Below are 20000 nucleotides of genomic sequence, written 5' to 3'. Positions count from 1 at the left end.
TTTCTATTTCCCTTTCTTCCACATTGATGATTTTTTACCTCTGCCGTCGCACCATTTCCCATTTTTCCTCTCCTGTCTTACTTCTTGTTATACTTTCCTTCACCTACCAGAACATTTTCGTTTAGTTTTATTTCGGCAAATCACATTATGTTCATCTACCTTTTCTCTCATCAACGTTTCTCTACTTTTAAGTACTCTCGTCACCTCTGCCTTCATATAACCTCTTTTTTTCTTGTTTCATAATTCTTCATAACTTTATTCGTCCCAATGGGAATTTTAACTGCCCTTTGTGTCTTTGGTTTCTCTAATATTTTTATTTTTGTCGTTGTCTCTAGCCTTCTTGTTCATTATTTCACTCTTCCCTGCAACTTAATTTCCTTTTCTCTTATTTTATATTTACCTTTTAATTCCTTAATTTACTTTTCAAAGAATTAATTTTTGTCGCCTTGAACACTTGTTTCATGAATGTTTTCATGTCGTTTCTGGTCTGCATCATAGCCTCCACTATTTTTTGTAAAACGTCGTTCACAGTTACTATTGTCGTTTTCTGTTGATCCGAATTACTCAACGCAACCGTAATTCTACAGTATTATAATCACTATATTCTTCGGGTATGCTGGTAACTACCAGTTCATCACTTCCATTTGTGATTGGCGTAATTTCAAACTGCTGACGTTCCACTTGCATTCTGAATTGCAAAATCTTTTATCACTTTACATCACTCATTTCAAATTCGACAATTCAATGCATTATTTAAACATACCCACACTAGGCCGGGACTCCTAACTACCCTACTACGTGCTTGGTTCTTTAGCTGGGTTGCTTTTTTCAGTGTGTATATGTGTGTGTTTGTGTGCGTGCGTGCGTGCGTTCGTTTCAGGACTCGAACCCGGACTACTCGGATGAGAAGTCAATATACTATTACTAAATTAGTGTGTGCGTCCTTTAGTTGTATATTTGCGTGTGTGTGAACGTGTGTGTGTGCTTTCTTTTTTATACAAATCCGCACATAATTCATCCTGTCTTTTTGTAGGGGAATTGTTTATATATTGATACAGGAGTGTGCATCATGTTCATACTATAAGGTGCACGGATCCTTTTAATTGTGTGCTTTTGAGAGTTTGAATGTGCTTGTTACCAAAACCGTGCTCTGGATGTTTGTACATTTGGATGCTCTGAGCGTCACTGGAGCTCTGTGGGTTACTATCACATACATTTCGATTTATTTTCTATTTTGAGGTGAAGAGATGAGTTAGAGTGTTGAGGTAGAGGGTTGTGCATATATAAGAGTAGGAGGAAGGTGTTTTGTGTCTCAAAAGATCCTGTGATACTACATATAACCACATTAGTGTGCCATCTCTGGTGGGGTCGTTGACTAGAAGAGTTGGCTGTTATAGAGGAAATACTGTTAGGATGAGGCGCTCTCGAGGATCATATAGTATAGTGAAAGAAATGCTATAACCATCCATATCGTTTTCTAATTGGCCAGCACAACGTCCGGCCAAGGCATGTCCAATCAAAACTCGTCTTGACTGCGCGGGTGATCTACGACAGTTTCGCCCACTGAAGGGACGATCTGTTACCAGTACAGTCACGGCGCGCTCTGAGTGGACAGTACATTACCCATTTAGGACGTGGGCTGGGGAACTAAATTACTTATATGAGTTGTAACGTGAAAGGGATAAGGGTGCTGGTGACATTATAGGTTGACTATGAGGTGGATAAAGGTGCAGAGGGTCACAAGGTGCTCGTGAGGGTTGCAAAGGTGAGAAAATCAAGTCGAAGGTTCAGAGAGGTGGGTAAGATTAACCACAATGCTACGGTGACGTACTCTTCAGAAGATTTCGGGACGGTTTCCATAGTAAAGAGGTTGAGAATATGTAGATGAACCCCTTCACTATGGAAACATACTCTGACGATTTTATTTTGCCTGAAGTCAGGCAATTTAGTTCGTCATAAGGGGCGTCACTACAGCGAATAGATTAAACCCACTGGCGGAAGGACTGGGTTGGTGATGGGAAGGGAAAGAGAGTGCATTTATTCCTGCAGATATGACGATCCACTGAGTGACTAGAATATTTTTTATGCTACGAGTTAATGTACAGGTGTTGACGTCGCAGGGTTTTTTTTAGATGCCACTGGTGCTGTTTACGATTGTGCAGAAACAACAAACTGTAGACAGGTGCTGGTGTTGTCGAAGAAATGACTTGAGAAGAATTACATTGGTGCCGTGAAACAAACAAACTAAGCAACATCTAATCCCAGAAAAAATGACCAAGCCACATTTAGAATAGAATGCTGAGAAACAAGACAGCAGGGGGGGGGGGAGAAACCAATCAGGCAAGATAATAATAATAATAATAAATGTAAACGGGGTCGGGAAGAGACGCAGAATGGTAACGAAGAAAAAGGGTAAGAGAAGCGTTCGCGTGCCCCCTTGACTCTATTTCCCCCCAAAAATACTTGAAGTGCGCGAGATTGAGTCGCCTACTACCATCAACTATCCGTGGAGGTGCCTGCGAAGCCGTCAAGTCGGAGTTTTCTACCAAATCACACCATAACCAAGACTCTCCATTGCCTGGTGCTCTCAAAGCATTGGCAATAACCGTTCCCCTCGGCATTTGCTGACACCTAGTAGTGGCAGCCCGTGATGCTGTTGACGAACCTGGCATGGGATGGAGAAGCCAGACTCTATATACAAAGCTTCCATTTTCGAAGTCAACGAGTTTTTTTTTATTGTATATATGTATATTCTTTATTCTAAAATCCCTTTCAGGGGGAACAGTCTCTACTTGGTACGAAGTGAAGTCAACCGTGTTATCACCTTAGATTGAACTAATAAAACTAGACATCTAGAGTTGATGAAACGACATATCTAGGTTTACATTGCTGCACGTAGTACTTTTGTGTTATTTACGTTCATAAAAGTCAATAAAAAATCCAGCCCCCATGCAATCTAAAAATAAACATTTCCAAGCTGTAAATTAGTAAAATGATTCATGGAATATATTGAAGGAACAACACAGTTTATTTACATATGACTATACAGAATGCCTCTTTGATGCATACTTAACTGATAAACCAAAATTGAATTCATCCAGTTGTTATTAAGAAAATAGGACTAAAACAGGAGAACACTACATTAAGAATTTAGGTTGTAAAACAAGATTAACTGTATTTTAAGTACAAAAACATAAGATGATGAGAAAAGGAAACATTTAAGCAAAAGCCTAATATATTTATAAACGACAGTTTATGGTGTGGGCTATAGACATTATATGAAGTGTGTTTTGCGCAGCCAATCCTAACTGTTCGCACAAGTAGGAAACGCTAAAATTACACTCTTTAAAAATGCAACACAGGGGAAGCAGAAGTAAGTGGACGCAAAAAAACATCTCTACGTAAATTCTCCATTGTCTTTACATTTACTTACGAACAAAACGTTATAAAACATTCATTCCTCCGATACGTATATACATGACTATACATGAGAAAAAATATAAATAAAAGAACACATTCAACCCGGCATATATACAAGTAAAAATGTACAAGATATAAATGCATATAGGGAATTAATTATGAAAATGCTCTCATATGGACATGCACTATATGTCATGTACACATTATCCTCATTTATATACACAAATATATGCATATATACGAGTATGTATATATATATATATATATATATGTATATATATATACATATATATATAAACATGTGAGCATATATATGTATATGTGCATGTTTGTACACAAATACACCACACACAGACACACACACGTACACACACAAACAATCGTACACACATGCACACACACACACACACACACAGAAGCACGCACAGACATACACATATACACACACACTCAGGCAGATACACATACACACACAGACACACACACACACACACACACACACACACACACACACACACACAGTTTATAGATGTTTATAACATACGCGCATATATATATATATATATATATATATATATATATATATATATATATATATATATATATATATATATGTGTGTGTGTGTGTGTGTGTGTGTGTGTGTGTGTGTGTGTGTGTGTCGTTATGAGAAATGGATTAAACTCCGCCCCTAGGACTCGAATCCTTGCATGATCAACTCATTAGTACAAGGAAAGGGCGATAACATTACACCACGCCTGACCATAGAAAACGAAACGGCCTAGAGCACGAGTTGGTCGTTCCACCGAGGCCACTGCGTGTCGCAATCTGTATTCTAATTCTATTGAGTCTTTATCCTGGCGTACCATCCGACAAGTTGTGTGTCGTTGTGACAAATGGATTATTAAGGTTCGAGTCCCGGCGTCGGAGCTCATCAATCCATTTGCCAGGTCGTGTTCTGGTTCGTTTCATTTTGTATGGTCATGAGTGGCGTAATGGTATCGTCTTTGCTTAGTAAGAAGGAGTCACTCATGCAAGGGTTCGAGTCCCAGCGGCGGAGCTTATTAATCCATGTACATGAAGATCTAGAGTTTAGGATCCATATCGGGAGAGTAATATTAATATATATATATATATATATATATATATATATATATATATATATATGTATATATATATATATGTGCATTTATAGTACATCCATGCATTCAATCATACATTCTTTCGCACACAGTTACTGTACTGTATATATTTCCGTTCTTGTACTAAAGAATTCTTGTCTGTATTGTATATGACTGATTTCTGTAGAACCTATTGGGACGGACTCTCGATGTACCGGTTTGAATCTGGCCCTACATTGAATAAACTATACTGATAAGTCCAAATCGTCTTCTACAGTGAAATGGTAGTGACCTAGGTCTTACAAGGAGTCTTCTATCTATATTGTTGAGGTCCAAGTTCCCTCTTGAAGCAGTCTCGAGTCGCTAAAATCTGTTTCAAAGGGTTCGAGAATGGCTTATGGAAACAACTCCAGCCAGATTTGTCCCCATAAAGTGGGTCTAACTTTTGAAAGACCCGCTGAAACAGAATATAGTTTAGATTTGTATGGCGCAAACGTTTATTTAGGGAGATCATTACTTGCTAACTAATGGTGATTAGTACAAAATACTCTGGCTCCTCCATCCTCTTCTTTTACAAGGAGTCTAGGACCGTCCACTTCAACTCGACCTTCATGCTAACACGGGTCGTAGGCAGTTCCACACATTATTTCTTCATCAACCCCATAAAAAAAGCTTAAGCATACGAAATCTATCCACCTTTAAAGATATCAACGAAGTCGACTTGATGTTACGTAGTCTTCAAACTTTGTGATTTTTTTTATGAGGATAGGGTGGTGTCACGCTCCTCATGAGCAGTTCCTTCCCCCTGCGTGGGCAGATTTTGTATACTTGAACTGTCCCCACACTTTATCCCTTTAAAAAAAGAAGCGTTGCAATGTATGGCGGTGAGAAAAACGCATAAAGAGGTGCAACAAAAAATCTTTTTATTCCAACGCTTCCGTCTCGTCAGGACTTCTTCACAGTATGTCGTCACACAAGGTTGAATGTCAAAGCCTTTGTGACCATTTCCTTGATGAAATCCTAACAGAAACTTAGGGGAAAAGTAAGCCTTTCTGTTGTACCAATCTATTTGGCTCACCACCAAACTACTCATATACTTTTCAAGCAAAGTATCCAGATGATTGGTTACAATCTCAGCCAATCATGTGCTGCTCCGAATCCGACTGAAATGCGCATTCCTTCACTTTTACTTTCTAGCTTAAGTGCAGACGTAAACAAAAGCTAAATAAGGTGCAATGTGCTTCAATCAATACATGACTGGGAATCGAACTACAATTTCTGATAAATTCATGTACTGTATTTGTATCTATATGTCTTAGCACTACTAAAAAAAGGGGAAGAGGACGGTCCCAAACGTCGCCGCGTGTTTTGTTTTGGCCATGCAGGGTGCTAGAAGAAATTACTCTAGAACATTCTTCGCAGCCATTGCGCTTGTCTATTTACCTTTTGGGTCTGATGTCGAAGAGAAGAAAAAAGAAAAACAATGATTAGTTGAACAATAATGTGAGAGTAGGGGGAAAATGAAAAAAAGAACGAGGAATAGATTTTTTTTTACCATAAAAAGTATGAGCAAACGGGGTTGGAGAGCAAAAAGCTTTGCTTACAGTTGAGAAATCCACACAAAAATTTGACTTGAAGGATGTCACAAAAACAGAAGAGAGAAAAAAAGTCATCTGAAAGAATATGAAAAAAAAGGGGAATGCAAAATAACTTCATGGAGTCACATGGAGCACTATATGAGAATACAAGTCATTCTACAAAAGGTTAAGGCATAATAGGTACAAAGATGGTGAAGGAAATCCTGACCATTTCTCCTTTCCATCTGATGTCTTTAGCTCAAAATTCAGCCTAGACCACAAAGGTCGTCACAAAGGCCCGTGCTATAAAAAAAAAAGAGGAGAGAAAAAAAAAACACATCTCGTTTTTTCCACCTGGCACAACATCAAAGGTATGAAAAGTATTCATGACTACGCAATATGAAGGAAGAACACTTAACCGCGACTCATCTTAATCAGACTTCCAGGTGCAAAACAAAACGAGTACATTCGATCAAAGCTTCTGGAAAATTTGGTGGTGATTATCCGTACCAGACACCACACGAGATGAGGTACTGCAAAGCTAAAAATGTCCACATTCATTTGGATTTGTTCAACTGACCTGGCAGTGCATTCATTGTTAAATATAGCAATTGATCAAGCCAAGAGAAACCCTCTCATAAGCCTTCCCAGCTACGCTTAACAAACTGTTCCCTCAGAAACTACTACACTCACACCTGTCCCCTTTTCCCTTGTAAAGAAGAACTACACAGGCACTCCTCCAGTCCTCTGGCACTCTACCCTCTTTCAGATAAACAGTAAACAACCTCACCAGCCAGTACACCATCAGTGTACCTCCCTTTTTTAGACACTCCACATGACACCCATTTAACCCAGGTACCTTATCTGATCTCGTCATTTTAATAGCTGCTGTCACCTCATCTTCTCTTATTTCTCCTCTATTTTCCTAATTCATCACTGTCATATTCTTAGCGCTTCCCACTGCAACTACCTTTCCCTCTATATTCGCCTTCATATTTAGCAGTTCCCTAAAATATTCTGCCCATCTTCCTCTTCCTGCCGTCTCTTCCATTATTATCTCTCTATTAGCCCTTCTCTCCCTCGTCCTCTCTTCATTTCTGACAACTTCCCAATTAAACTTGTAAACTCAAAATCGCCCCTCCCTTTCAACTTAGTTTCACTCAATACCAACACATCCATCTTTCTTTTCACATACTGCCTATCTCTTCCCTTTTATTCTTATTTGCACCACATCTTTGGAGCTACAGAGAGTAAGATACCTAGTCCCATCCCCGTCCTGTGTTTGTTGCCTTTTACGACTCACGTGCGAACACTCAGTGGCAGCATTCTTTCTCCCCTACCACAGGGTTCGACGAAAAAGGAAATGTATATTAAGAGAAGTGGTACAGGACAGCATGAAGAGTGGGGCGACAGCATAATGGAGGAACAGTCCCAGTATAATAAAGTAGCATAATTTCTCTATGAATAGAGATTTCCTGTATCAAAGACAAAATGATGTGTGGATCTGGTCTGTAGGGGCATCCCATATAGACCCTAAAGTATCAGCTGCATGCTACTGAGCAGATTTTAACCTAATGACATATAACCAATATCCCAGACGGAGTATATATATACATATATATATATATACATATATATATATATATATATATATTATATATATATATACACATATATATTATGTATATATATATGTATATTATAAATATATATACATATACATGTATATATATATATACATATACATATATTATATATATATTACATATACATACATACATATATATATATATATATATATATATATATATATATACACACACACACACACATATATATATATATATATATACACACACAACAGAGTATTATTGTCACACTGCGTTCTGCGCATGCATACTTGTAGTTGGTACTGATGTGGCCACGTGGTCGAAGTTTGAACCTGATCGTGCCGTTCTGCTTTCTGTCTTTACTATGTAAACATGGCCGCTCCACTGACAGTATGCACCAATGAAGAACATAGAACAGTGTCCCGATTTCTCTGGTCAGAAGGTGTGTCAGGGGTTGAAATTCATCGGAGGCTTTTAGCACAACACGGGGACAATGCATTACCACGTAGAAGTGTGTGCGAGTGAATTGAGAGGTTAAAAAGTGGCCGGACAAGCGTGATGCACTAAAAGGGAGCAAAGCGTCCGTCAGCCTCCACCTCCAGAATTATAGCATCATCAGCAAAGACAAAATTGGTCACCTGTGTGTCGCCAATGGATACTCTATAGTGACACTGGTCGACAACTATTTCCAACAAGTCCATGCAAGTGTTGAAAGGTGTCGGGGTGAAGACGCACCCCTGTCATGTTCCTGAATCATCGGTAAAGTAGCAGAACACGATTCCCCCGTACTTCATGGTATTTTCTGCCTTAGAATATAGGCCAGTTATCAGGTCATTCATCCTCGTAAAAACCCCATGGATCTACAGAAGATTTCAGAGCTTCACAATGCACTGGATTAAACGTATTTATTTTTCAACCAAAAGACTCCAAGCATCCCCTGTTGAAACTCGTGTTGGCACGCCACAAGAACACATAGAACTGCTCAGGACTCTAGAACTTTAGCAGATGGTAGCAAACCCATGTCAGCAGATGGGAGTAAACCCATGTCAGCAGATGGCGAGCGCCTTGCCCAGCACACTGAGATATAAGATATTACAGTAATTGTTGCAATCCTGCCAGTTCCCTTCCCCATTCCAGGTAGGAATGACCATTTTTTTTACAGTCAGGTCGAACGGTACCTTTCTGCCGAACGGCAAACATATAACCCACTGATCATGACCTCACCTCTGATTTTCACCAACTCCGCACTGACGTTGCAAATCCCAGAGCCTATCCACACTTCAGCTTACAGCCTCTCTGACCTTACTTATAGAGAGCGAAGTTTTATTTATCTGTGGACTGGCAACTGTTACTCGATCAACTGCCAAAGGAAGCTGACCGTGGTCAGTCATGTACAACTGGTCAAAATACTTGGCCCATCGAGCTCTACACCCTTCCATGTCTGACACTAGCTGCCCATGAGCTGGTCGAAAAGTGTTCGCTCGGGTCACATATTTGGAGCGGATTTTATTAAGGGGCCAGTAAAAAGGCCTGAAGCCATTCGCAGTGAAATGCCCCTCAACATCCTGAATGATTTCCTGGATATATTTTTACTTATCCCTCCTTAAGGAAGCTCCAGGCCGCCTCTTCAGAGTCCTGTATTCGTCCAGCTCCCTAACAATACAACACCATTCCTCGACCTGGAACACTTTGTTGTATTCCCAAACAGCTTTCAGAGTTTCACGTCTGAAGGTATCCCACAGTACTTTAAGTTCTTCAATGGAGCCAAACACTTCAAATCGATTTGAGACTGCCATAGCATACTCTTGAGCACACGCATTATCCCTGAGTTTTTCCAGATTAAATTCTGGATTATATTTCAGGATTCTCCAAAGACTTGACAGGAAGCAGCATTATTGCAACCACTTGCCCCAAAGAACTCAGACTAGCAAACCTTGCAGCTCTGTAGGATCCTTCAATACGTAATAGCAAGGATGTGATCAACCTTTGCTAAATATCTGGTATTGCCATACAAAGTCCATAGCTGTGGTTCTCGTCTCTGAAACCAGGAACCAGCAGTCCTCTAAGTACTGGTATTTGCAAAATTCAGAATGAAAGAACTGTTAGTACTTTTGGTTCCAGAGTCAGCTTTGTTGGTGTCAGTAACTGCACTGGAGTAATTGAAGTCACTCAGAACAATAAATGTATTCTGTGAGGGGGACTGGTCGACGGTAGGGTCAAGCTATGCATACATCTCTTCAAGCTCACAATCCTCAATAGAAGCGTATATTGCAGTGATAAATAAGGTCCAAGATGTGTTTTAATTTGAACTGCATCATATAGTCATCAGCCGAGGTAACTCATAAAAAAACAACAAAAAAAACAGTTTGTAGTCGGCTAGCTATGCGTCCTACTACACTGCCGTGGTGGGGCTTTACCAGCAGTAGGTGTAACCCTCACTACTGCTCTCACATTTGCCCCACTTTTTTTTTCTTACCTTAGAATCGCTACATTCATTTTAAAACTCATGAGCTCCTCCAATAAAATATGTAGTCGACTGTCCCTGGGCCTGGCTCGACGTGTTTGTGCTTCCTCTGCCATTGTATAACGTTTTTGGTGGATTTGATACGGGGTGAAATTTAAAGCCTACATCCACCAGCACCACCATGTCGATGCCATATCACATAAAGATTCACCCTCCCTCCCCATAGTTAGAAAGGTCTCATCAGTCATCATTTATTTTTAGATGGAAAATACAAATAGAATATATGAATGGCAATTTTGGTATTGCTTTTGTACTATAAACATATACAAAAAATGCATCGTTATAGAATGACCAGGGTAGTGTCATATGAAAGGAGGTCGTAAAACAGCGGATTGCAAAGTCATTTGGCAGATAATTAAGGCTGCCAACATATAAAATGCAAATATCAGACATTTATATCAAGCCATTGCCAAACTGCGAAAAAAATGAGGTGAGATAAAAACATAAACATTAAATAATAAGTAATAAATGATAAATAAACAATAAATAGAAAATCTATTCACCACATCTCCGACCTGAGGAACTACTACCTTCATCTGCAATTAGAAATAAACTGTGTTCGCAAATAATTTTTCATTTTGAAACAAAATGGAAATCATGAGGTTACGATATAATAGATTATCCAGTTTGTGTCCACAAGTGTATGGAAATATATGCGTATACGTACATTTTCCCTGATGCTGTGCCTTTGCAGTATACTGTTTCTCATGTACCGGTCATAATTTTTCAACAAACAAACAAACAACGCACTTGACAATTACTAAATGCTACATGTGCCTTTCGTCTAATCTTTATGTATAGAATTAATTTAATATCTAACCCAAAAACTGTAAAGCCAATTAACCTTTTCTCCTCTTTCTAAAAGATCCATCGTGAATGATTTTTTTTCAGTGATCCTCCGCACAAAATCGCTTGTGTGTTTCCACTCATTGTCTTGTAATAGTTTACTAAGTAACTTGACCACCCTGAAAACATGACACTCACATTTTTCCTGACCCGCACCTCACAACTTACTCCTATACAGAAATATCTGTCTTAATATATATTTCTGCTTCACCATCTTTGTTTCAAATAATATTTGCCTGTTCATTAATACATCCTATTTGCACACGTCAGCCTAACCGCCCTTTGCTCTTTCTTTATACACTCGAGAGGAGGGCTATAATGTATCGACCTTCTCCGTCCACTTTTGACCTCAGCCCCTTTTAACCACTCCCGTACTTCTGGGTGGATACCCTTATGACAGCTGCTGATAATCTATTTCATTCATCTTCGTGGTATTCCATTCGTAGCGAAAGGCTCTTAGCCTATCTTCATTAACCCTTCCCATACTATGTGACACTTTTCATCTTATTCTGGCTGCTTTTTATAATATTGTTCCTACTCAAATTTACCCTTATCTTCTTTCATTCTCAAAACTGCCCTCAACATAGAAATCTGGTGCATTTCTTCACCGTGTCCCTGCAAATCATTCCCATATTATTTTATCTAGAACCTAATTTTCCCTTCACTTCCACACTTCTTGGTTTCGATCCTCCATTCGCGCGTTTCAAAATTTCAGTCCTGCCTCAACAATAAACTACTTGATTTCGTCGCTATACATGGATATGTGTAAATTTCGTTAAGCAATCCATAGTATGTACCGCATTCATCAGTTTCCCTTTAAACCCCTATTTTAATACATTAAGTCGCGACCAAAATCGTTACCTACTGTATGTAGTCGTGCTTTCTGGGCGAGCGGAAGTTACCGGTAACCGTTGGATTTGAATGCGAGTCTGCGTCGTGCAAAGCACGATCAGTTCAGATCTCTTACTCTCTGGTCTGAAAAGAAGAAAAATTATGGGTAAGGAGTACTATCCTTACCCATAATTTTTCTTCTTTTCATCCAGACTATCGTACATTTTCTTCAGATCCATGAAAGCTAAATATATTTCATCTCCGCCACCTTAAACTTTCTAGTGCTCTGCCTTAAATCTCTAACGCTTAAGTCCATTTCTTATTTGATTACGATTGCCTGGCATTAATTAGTACAAAAAATACTATGAATTACGTCCTCATGTTAAAAGGGGTAATGTGAACATCTAATCGGGACACGCACCTCCCTTCCTTCCAGTTATGAAGATACATTTACTTGTCATTTCTAAGGCTCCAGTTATAACCTACCTCCTTCTTATACATTCCCAATTCACCTCACTAATTCCTAAGTCTTCCAACCTTTATTTTTCCAACGTTTACTCCCTCTGCAAGGAATGATAACCACATTTTCTTTCTAGAGATTCTCCACTCCCACATTCCCTCTAAGGTCTCATATGACGTAACCTAACTTCCGTTTCTTAGTTTTTAGTTTTCATGAATTCAATTTCCATGACATTAAATGAAAATCTCTTGATATTCTGGAAGCTGCAATGTGAAGTAATAATTTGGTAGTATATATATATCATATACATATGTCATTTATTTCTAATTCTGTTTTCAGAGGTGCATGAATTTGTGAAATATGTTGATATTGAATAAAAAATAATTCGTGGCTGTACATAGTTTCACTTTGAGTCCATTTCTTTCTAAAACAAAGAGCAAACAGACAGTCATAAGAACGGAAGACAAAAATGGCTTTCATCACATACAAGAATCTGGCAGAAGTAAACGAGGATCCTTTTAGGGATAATACGAGATTAGACAAGAGAAAATGATGCTTAGGTTTAGAAATCTCAATGAAAGAATTAAATCCTACTAACACACAGCTATAATAAAGAAGTGCTAGACTACCCATTTTAAGAAATATGAGAAAAGCGAACATAGATAGGAAAGAAGTGCTAGGCTAGTCCTTGTAAATACATGGGAAATGTAAACATTACACGGAAGAAAATGGCTAGCCTTTTCTAAATGGTGTAAGAAATATCACATTATGAAGAAGCGAGTAAACTAGCTTTTCAAACACGAGAAATAGTAGACATTATATAGGAAGAGGTGCTAAGCTAACCTTTTTAAAAGAAACTGTAAATGTAGACTTTATAGGGAAGAGAATTTTTACCTAGCATTTTAAAAATAATGGAAATGTAAACATTATGAAAAAATTAGTTTTCATGACATTTTTAATAGAAAATTCAAGAAATTTACACAAACACAGATGTAAAGAGTAGTAGTTTATTCATGAAATACAAAAGTAAAGGAAAACTATTAAATTTATTACGTATGTGGAAAGTACTACTTACCTCTCCAGCCTGTATGCCAAATGAAATGATAAGGTAACCATTATTAATCCAAACGGACCATTTGTCAGATAAGAAAGTACAATCATGCATAAAGATGATTAAAACAAAGTTCAGAATAGTCATATCGATATTAGTATGTATTTACTCAATTGTAATTTTAGACTTCCTTTTCTCTCTCTCTCTCTCTCTCTCTCTCTCTCTCTCTCTCTCTCTCACACACACACACATACACACGTGTACTTGTATGAATGCTTTACATATGCATTTATTCCATTCTGTTATCTATATATGGGCAGGGATTCTGTCAGTACACATTTCCAACGTAAACTGAATCTTAGGAAGTCCGCAAAGAACGATATTATTGATACTGAACATACTACACAAAGGAAATAACAATAACAGGACAACCATGTTCATATCTACCACATTCATTATTAGAATTACATAAAACATTACGTTATACACTTACTAAATTGCATGTTTTTAAAAGTAATTTCTTTGCATTGTTTATATTTGTTCGATCGAAATAAGATGTTTTTGCCTTTTGAAAGTAAATTAAACACGACCACACACACCCTTATATTCTCGCACACGATCACACACACACACACACACACACACACACACACACACACACACACCTCTCACGCTGTCTGCCACTACGGAGGTCCCATAGCATTACCCACAGATCGGACCTACGAGCTCTGAGCTCTCTTCCAGGAGGGAAATAGCTGTCGATCACAGTCCAACACACAAACACAAACACACACACACACACACACACACACACACACACACACACACACACACACACACACACACACACACACACACACGTCCACGCCAAACCTCAACCCCACCACACATACAATTTTTATTTTCATCTACAGCGTCTTTGCCTTGAGAGAAGCCACTAGCCCAGCCAGTGTTGATGTGTTTATCAAGTTCTCCAAAATCAAAAGAACAGGAACAGACTGGACTAATTTTAATGATTATACATACGTATATATATGTATATATATATATATATATATATATATATATATATATATATATATATATATATATGTTGCTAGCCTATAGGAGAAGGATGAGTGGGAGGGGGATAGATGGTTATATGGTCTTCTTAAACGACGAAAAAAGTACAATCGAAGTTGACAAGATATCTTCAGCTTCGTCTGGGGACCATTGAGGCTACACTTCCAGAGGGAGAAAAGAATGTTCATTGGCTCTGAAATCTAGCATAAACAAAACTGTCTGTGTGTGTGTGTGTACGTACCTTTTGGGAGCGTCCTGAACTCGATGGTCGTGGCCAAACGCTCTTGCTGCCGAACCGTCTTCTCATCGAACTGAGGAGCTCGCAGGTTCTTGGCCTTGATGGTGACTCGGTACGTTGTGTTCGGGGACAGACCTGACGGAGGGAGAGGTTAGTTGCAGCCTGTCGCACTGATATATGTAGAGCGCTTGATGAAGTGCAAACACGCGTAACGCGTGAATCCTCACTACCAGCATTCATATTGCTGTCTACTCCGGGGATTTGAATTCTGCCCACTCGCGCATGAAACGAGATATCCATGGCACCGAAAAGATGAAGATACAGAGTGGTCTGAATATCTTGTATGTATCTTGTATTACAGTAATACAAAATACATGTCCTGGATTCAGGCTGCTTGTAAGTGTATGGGCACATGAGCGTGTGCATTCAGGCAAGAGCATAACGGGGGCTGTGCGACATGACGTCACCGAAGGATTCGGCAAACCAGCTCGAAGATGACAATACTGCGATGGAACATTTTGTTCCAGTGTTCTTATTTTGTTCTATTCTTCTTACAGTAAATAGATTGAATCAAGGGCATGTGTTTTGTATTACTGTAATACTTGTTCCTCTATTGGTAGGGCTAACAAGACATTTGGACCAACCTGTAATATGTGTAGGTAACGCGAGCTATTTTATCTAGATTTCACTTTTCTCATCACGTATGAGCTCTCCCTCAACCGAATAAAGTTGTAGAGTGAGTGCAAGATTGAAATGCATCATCGAACTCGGACTTTCCGCAAATCTTCAACCCGGTGGCATACTTTATAGCATTTGTTTAAACTAAGGGCAGACCATCTAATGCAGCTGAGAGGGCGGACTTTGTCGTGAGGCGGAATTCAACCGGTTGAAACCGGTTCACGTTGTCGGGTTGAGGGAGGAATTAGTTAAAGAGGAGGGCCGGGGGGGAGGGGGGGATCTCCCGGGTGAAAATAATGATTAACATCACAAGCGCGAGTACCAAATCGCGGTGAAACGATTATGTCCCTTTATCCCCTTCCTTAGCAAAGGGACACCAGACGGTACTACTATAGCGTGAGATCTACCGCCATATGTCGCCTATAGTCAGCGCAACGAGAAATGACCGCTAAGGCGGGGCTATGAGATTTCCCGGTGTTGCCACACATGAGCATCCATGGCGAGAACGTGCGAGTGTGGATGCAATGTTTTCTGAATGCAGTGTGAGGGGGCCGGGGCCAGAGATTAGATGTAGCGGCGACGTCGCTCTCTCTTGCTTATATGCCATGTCTAGACTCGAGGAAACGAAACCTTTGTATAGAAAACATTGCTTTGATTTTTACTCAGTAGTGGTGTGTGACAAAAAATTACAATATAATTATATGTGGCAACATTATAAAATTATAAAATAGAATTATAAAATAAAATAAAATGATAAAATAATTATATGTGGCACCACAGGGGGACTCCCAGTGCTCCGCCCTAACGGCCATTTCTCGATGCAACGAGTATAGCCAGGCGCAAACTGAGGTCAACCGCGTGATTCGCGTTCTTCCGGGAAGCTCCCCTCACCTGTCCATCAAACATGTGTCCTGCCCAAATACATAAAAAACGTGAGCTGTCCACGTGACCTGTCCCAACCTAACCTAACCTAACCTAACCTATTTGTGTCATTCTTAAAAGATGTACGAAGTGTGTATCGCTAGAATAAATGTATGGAAATATATGATAACATGTTTATTTTTACATTTCTTCATTTGATATGAATGTAATTAGAAATGAAATTATCTAAGTCATTCCTAGGATATGTTCAAAATATGTGTTTATCGCTAAAATAAATGTATGGAAACGGTAGACCTCACGCTATAGTGCTAACGGGAGGTAGCATCCACCAGACATCAGGCGCATGCACACTCCAGGGAAAGAGTACAAAACATCCAAGTAAAATCGCCCGGCGACATCCAAACCAAAACGAGGTGTTGTTACGTCACAAGTTGAGCCAACTCACCCGTAATCGTGTGGCGGTAGACTCCTGGTTTAACCGTCCGGACCTCGACGTTGTTGACGCAGACGGTGTGCTGGAAGTTGGAATTTGATGGCATCCAGGAAATGACCGCCGATGTCGAGGTAATGGACATGGCCTTGACCCCAGTGGGGCCCACGGGAGCGTCCTTGCCGATGACCATGGTGCAGGCCGCATCCCGGGACGTCCTACGGTTTGGGGTCACCGATCGAACGCTTATCCGATGGAGCTGAGCGCCACAGGAAGGACGTCAAGGGGAGAAAGAAAACGGAGGTTACTTGGGGAGAGAAAGAGAACGGGGGCAACTCGGTGAGAACAATAGATGGCGTCGCACACTCTTTCACCAAAATTATCTTATCGGTTGAAACTACCCGTATATGCTTTTCAACATCTATTTTTTTGTCTTTTTTTTTAAACAGCCACAGAAATGTGATATGTACAGTCTTGTTTACTTAGGACACACAACCTGGAACTTTTGGAAAAGAGATGAATTATGACAGAGAGCAGGCGCGCGCGCACACACACTAACACAAACACACACACACACACACACACACACACATACACACGCACACACACACACACACACACACACACACACACACACACACACACACACACACACACACACACACACACACACACAAACACAGACACACACACACACACACACACACACACACACAAACACAGAGACACACACACACACACACACACACACACACACACACACACACACACAAACACAGACACACACATACACACACACACACATACACACACACACACACACACACACACACACACACACACACACACACACACACACACACACACACACACACACACACACACACACAAGAAGCGAGTAGCTACACACATTAAGAGCTCCAAAGTGTAGTTCCCTCAGACTGAGGTGACTGTATAACCATCAACGAAACAATGACAACCTTACGACTATGTTATTTGTCCAGACGCTTTAATACTTTGTCGGACAGCAGCAGTGCTTTATGCATATTTTCCTGACCATCGCCATTGTTATAGTTTTAATTTATTATTAATATGATTTTTTTTTATATTTTTTTTTTTTTTTTTTTTTTTTTTTTTTTTTTTTTTTTTTTTTGCATCCGACCTAGATATGGATCAAAAGGTCTCCTGTCGGCATGCTTTGCCTTTGTAATCCTTTGTAATAAATCAAATCCCAGATGAGGGTACTCTCTATCCTGATAAGGATTCAACCCTTTATCCAGCTGTGACAGCTTAATGACTGCTTCTGACCAGCTATCTAACCCTTTATCTGGCTGTGACAGGTTAATGACCTCTTCTGACCAGCTATCTAACCCTTTATCCGGCCTTGACAGCTCAACGACCTTTTCTGCCCAGCTATCTAACCCTTTATCCATTTGTGACAGCTTAATGGCCCCTTTTAACCAGCTATCTAACCCTTTATCCGGCCTTGACAGCTCAGCGACCTCTTCTGCCCAGCTATCTAACCCTTTATCCATTTGTGATAGCTTAATGACTGCTTCTGACCAGCTATCTAATCCTTTATCCGGCCGTGACAGCTTAATGACATCTTCTGCCCAACTATCTAACCCTTTATAAGGCCTTGACAGCTCTACGACCTCTTCTGCCCAGCTATCTAACCCTTCATCCATTTGTGACAGCTTAATGGCCCCTTTTAACCAGCTATCTAATCCTTTATCCGGCTGTGACAGCTTAATGACCTCTTCTGCCCAGCTATCTAACCCTTTATCCGGCCTTGACAGCTCAACGACCTCTTCTGCCCAGCTCGTGACGTACTCAAACGACCTCTTCTGCCCAGCTCGTGACGTACTCACCCTGGTGGAGTCGACGCCTTCGACGAGCGCCCGGGTACGCTCATTGGCTTTGACGGTCGTCTTGAGGAGTCCGCCGACGTAGACGTGGTACGACTCGATGGTCCCCGGGGGCGCGTCGGGTGGCGGGTTCCAGCCAATGAGAATGCTCTTGTTGAGTTGCCGCTCGAGCGTTAACTGCACAGGAGGCGGGACTAGCACCGAGAAGAAGAGGTCTAGTTAAGAGAGAGGTTGCGTCAGCTAGTCTATATCCATGCAGGGCAAGCAGCAGCAGCATCAGGCGCCGACAGCAGCAGCAGCAGAATTTGCGGCAACATACGTACGAACGAGAGCTGTTGTACAGTTGGCTACACTACTACCAGCCGCAAGGACACATGAGCCTTGTACCTTGCGCCGCGGTCGGGGGCAGGTGGTGGTGGTGGTGGTGGTGGTGGCTTGGTTTGTGGACGTGGTGGAGATGAAGGTTGTTAGTGGTGGTGGTGGTGGTGGAGGAGGTGGTGGAGATGGTCGGGGTGGTGATCACAGTGGTGGTGTTGGTAACATTTGAATAAGAGTTTGGCTTGCGGGCAGCTGCCAAAAAAAGAAAAGAAAAAAGAAAAAAGAAAAAAAAAGTATATATATATATATATATATATATATACATATACATATATATATATATATATATATATATATATATATATATATACAGTATATACAGAAAGGAGGGAACAGCTGCTGTTACAAGTAGTCGATTTTCCTGTGCTTTTCAGCATTTGTTGCTGACTATTTGATATGCCTCTATATACAGTATTTACTTCATAGGGAAAGCAAATTCTTGTACAAAAGAATATACCAAATGCTCAGCAACAAACGTTGAATTTACTCAGCGGTAAAAAACTGGTGGTACAGCAGAATTTTTGATCGCGACTGTCCATGAAAAAAAAACAAACAAAAAAACAAAAAAAAAAAAACAGGAATGTCTATGATCGAGTCCACCACACAGGATCTGACGACCCCTCCATCATCCATCCATCCATCCATCCATCTATCCATCCGTCCATCCATCTATCCATCCATTTCTCTGACATGCCATTGCCTCGCATTTGAACAATACGAGTGATTTTCACTCGTCTCCATCGCTCCTTGGGTTGCGAAGAGGAGCAAGGAGTCTGCCCAAGGCTTCAGGGGAGGGAGGGGGGGGGAGTGGAGGGGAGTTGTGATTCATCTATGAGATCCATTAGATTGCCAACTGCATGGATAACTAGTAATATCGTCTCTAAAAGTCAACTTATTTTAACTTGCAAAACATGCTAACCATGACACAGACCTTAAGCACGCGCCAGTGTGGGGGGATGTTGTAGCGTATCAGAGGATGAATGACCGACGGATTGTCCAATAGTGATTCACTAATGATATGGAGTT

The 20000-nt window shown here is 40.3% G+C and overlaps 1 protein-coding gene across 1 annotated transcript in view; it reads right to left on the bottom strand.

Annotated features, from left to right (window-relative positions):
- Nucleotides 1-20000, bottom strand: part of LOC143021522 (RIMS-binding protein 2-like) — a 164297-nt gene that overhangs the window by 87422 nt on the left and 56875 nt on the right. The window contains exons 8-11 of the mRNA XM_076179111.1: nucleotides 18600-18811; nucleotides 16744-16987; nucleotides 14742-14873; nucleotides 2495-2665 (exon numbers count right to left, since the gene is read on the bottom strand). Coding sequence (XP_076035226.1) covers nucleotides 2495-2665; nucleotides 14742-14873; nucleotides 16744-16987; nucleotides 18600-18811 — 759 coding nt within the window. The remainder of the gene's footprint in view (nucleotides 1-2494; nucleotides 2666-14741; nucleotides 14874-16743; nucleotides 16988-18599; nucleotides 18812-20000) is intronic.

Source organism: Oratosquilla oratoria, chromosome 42 (assembly GCF_046742065.1).
Source record: "Oratosquilla oratoria isolate Oo_2021 chromosome 42, ASM4674206v1, whole genome shotgun sequence".
In the NCBI taxonomy this organism is placed as follows: Eukaryota; Metazoa; Arthropoda; class Malacostraca; order Stomatopoda; family Squillidae; genus Oratosquilla; species Oratosquilla oratoria.
The sequence above is the reverse complement of the archived record's forward strand: the minus strand, read 5'-3'. Positions and strand labels throughout refer to the sequence as shown.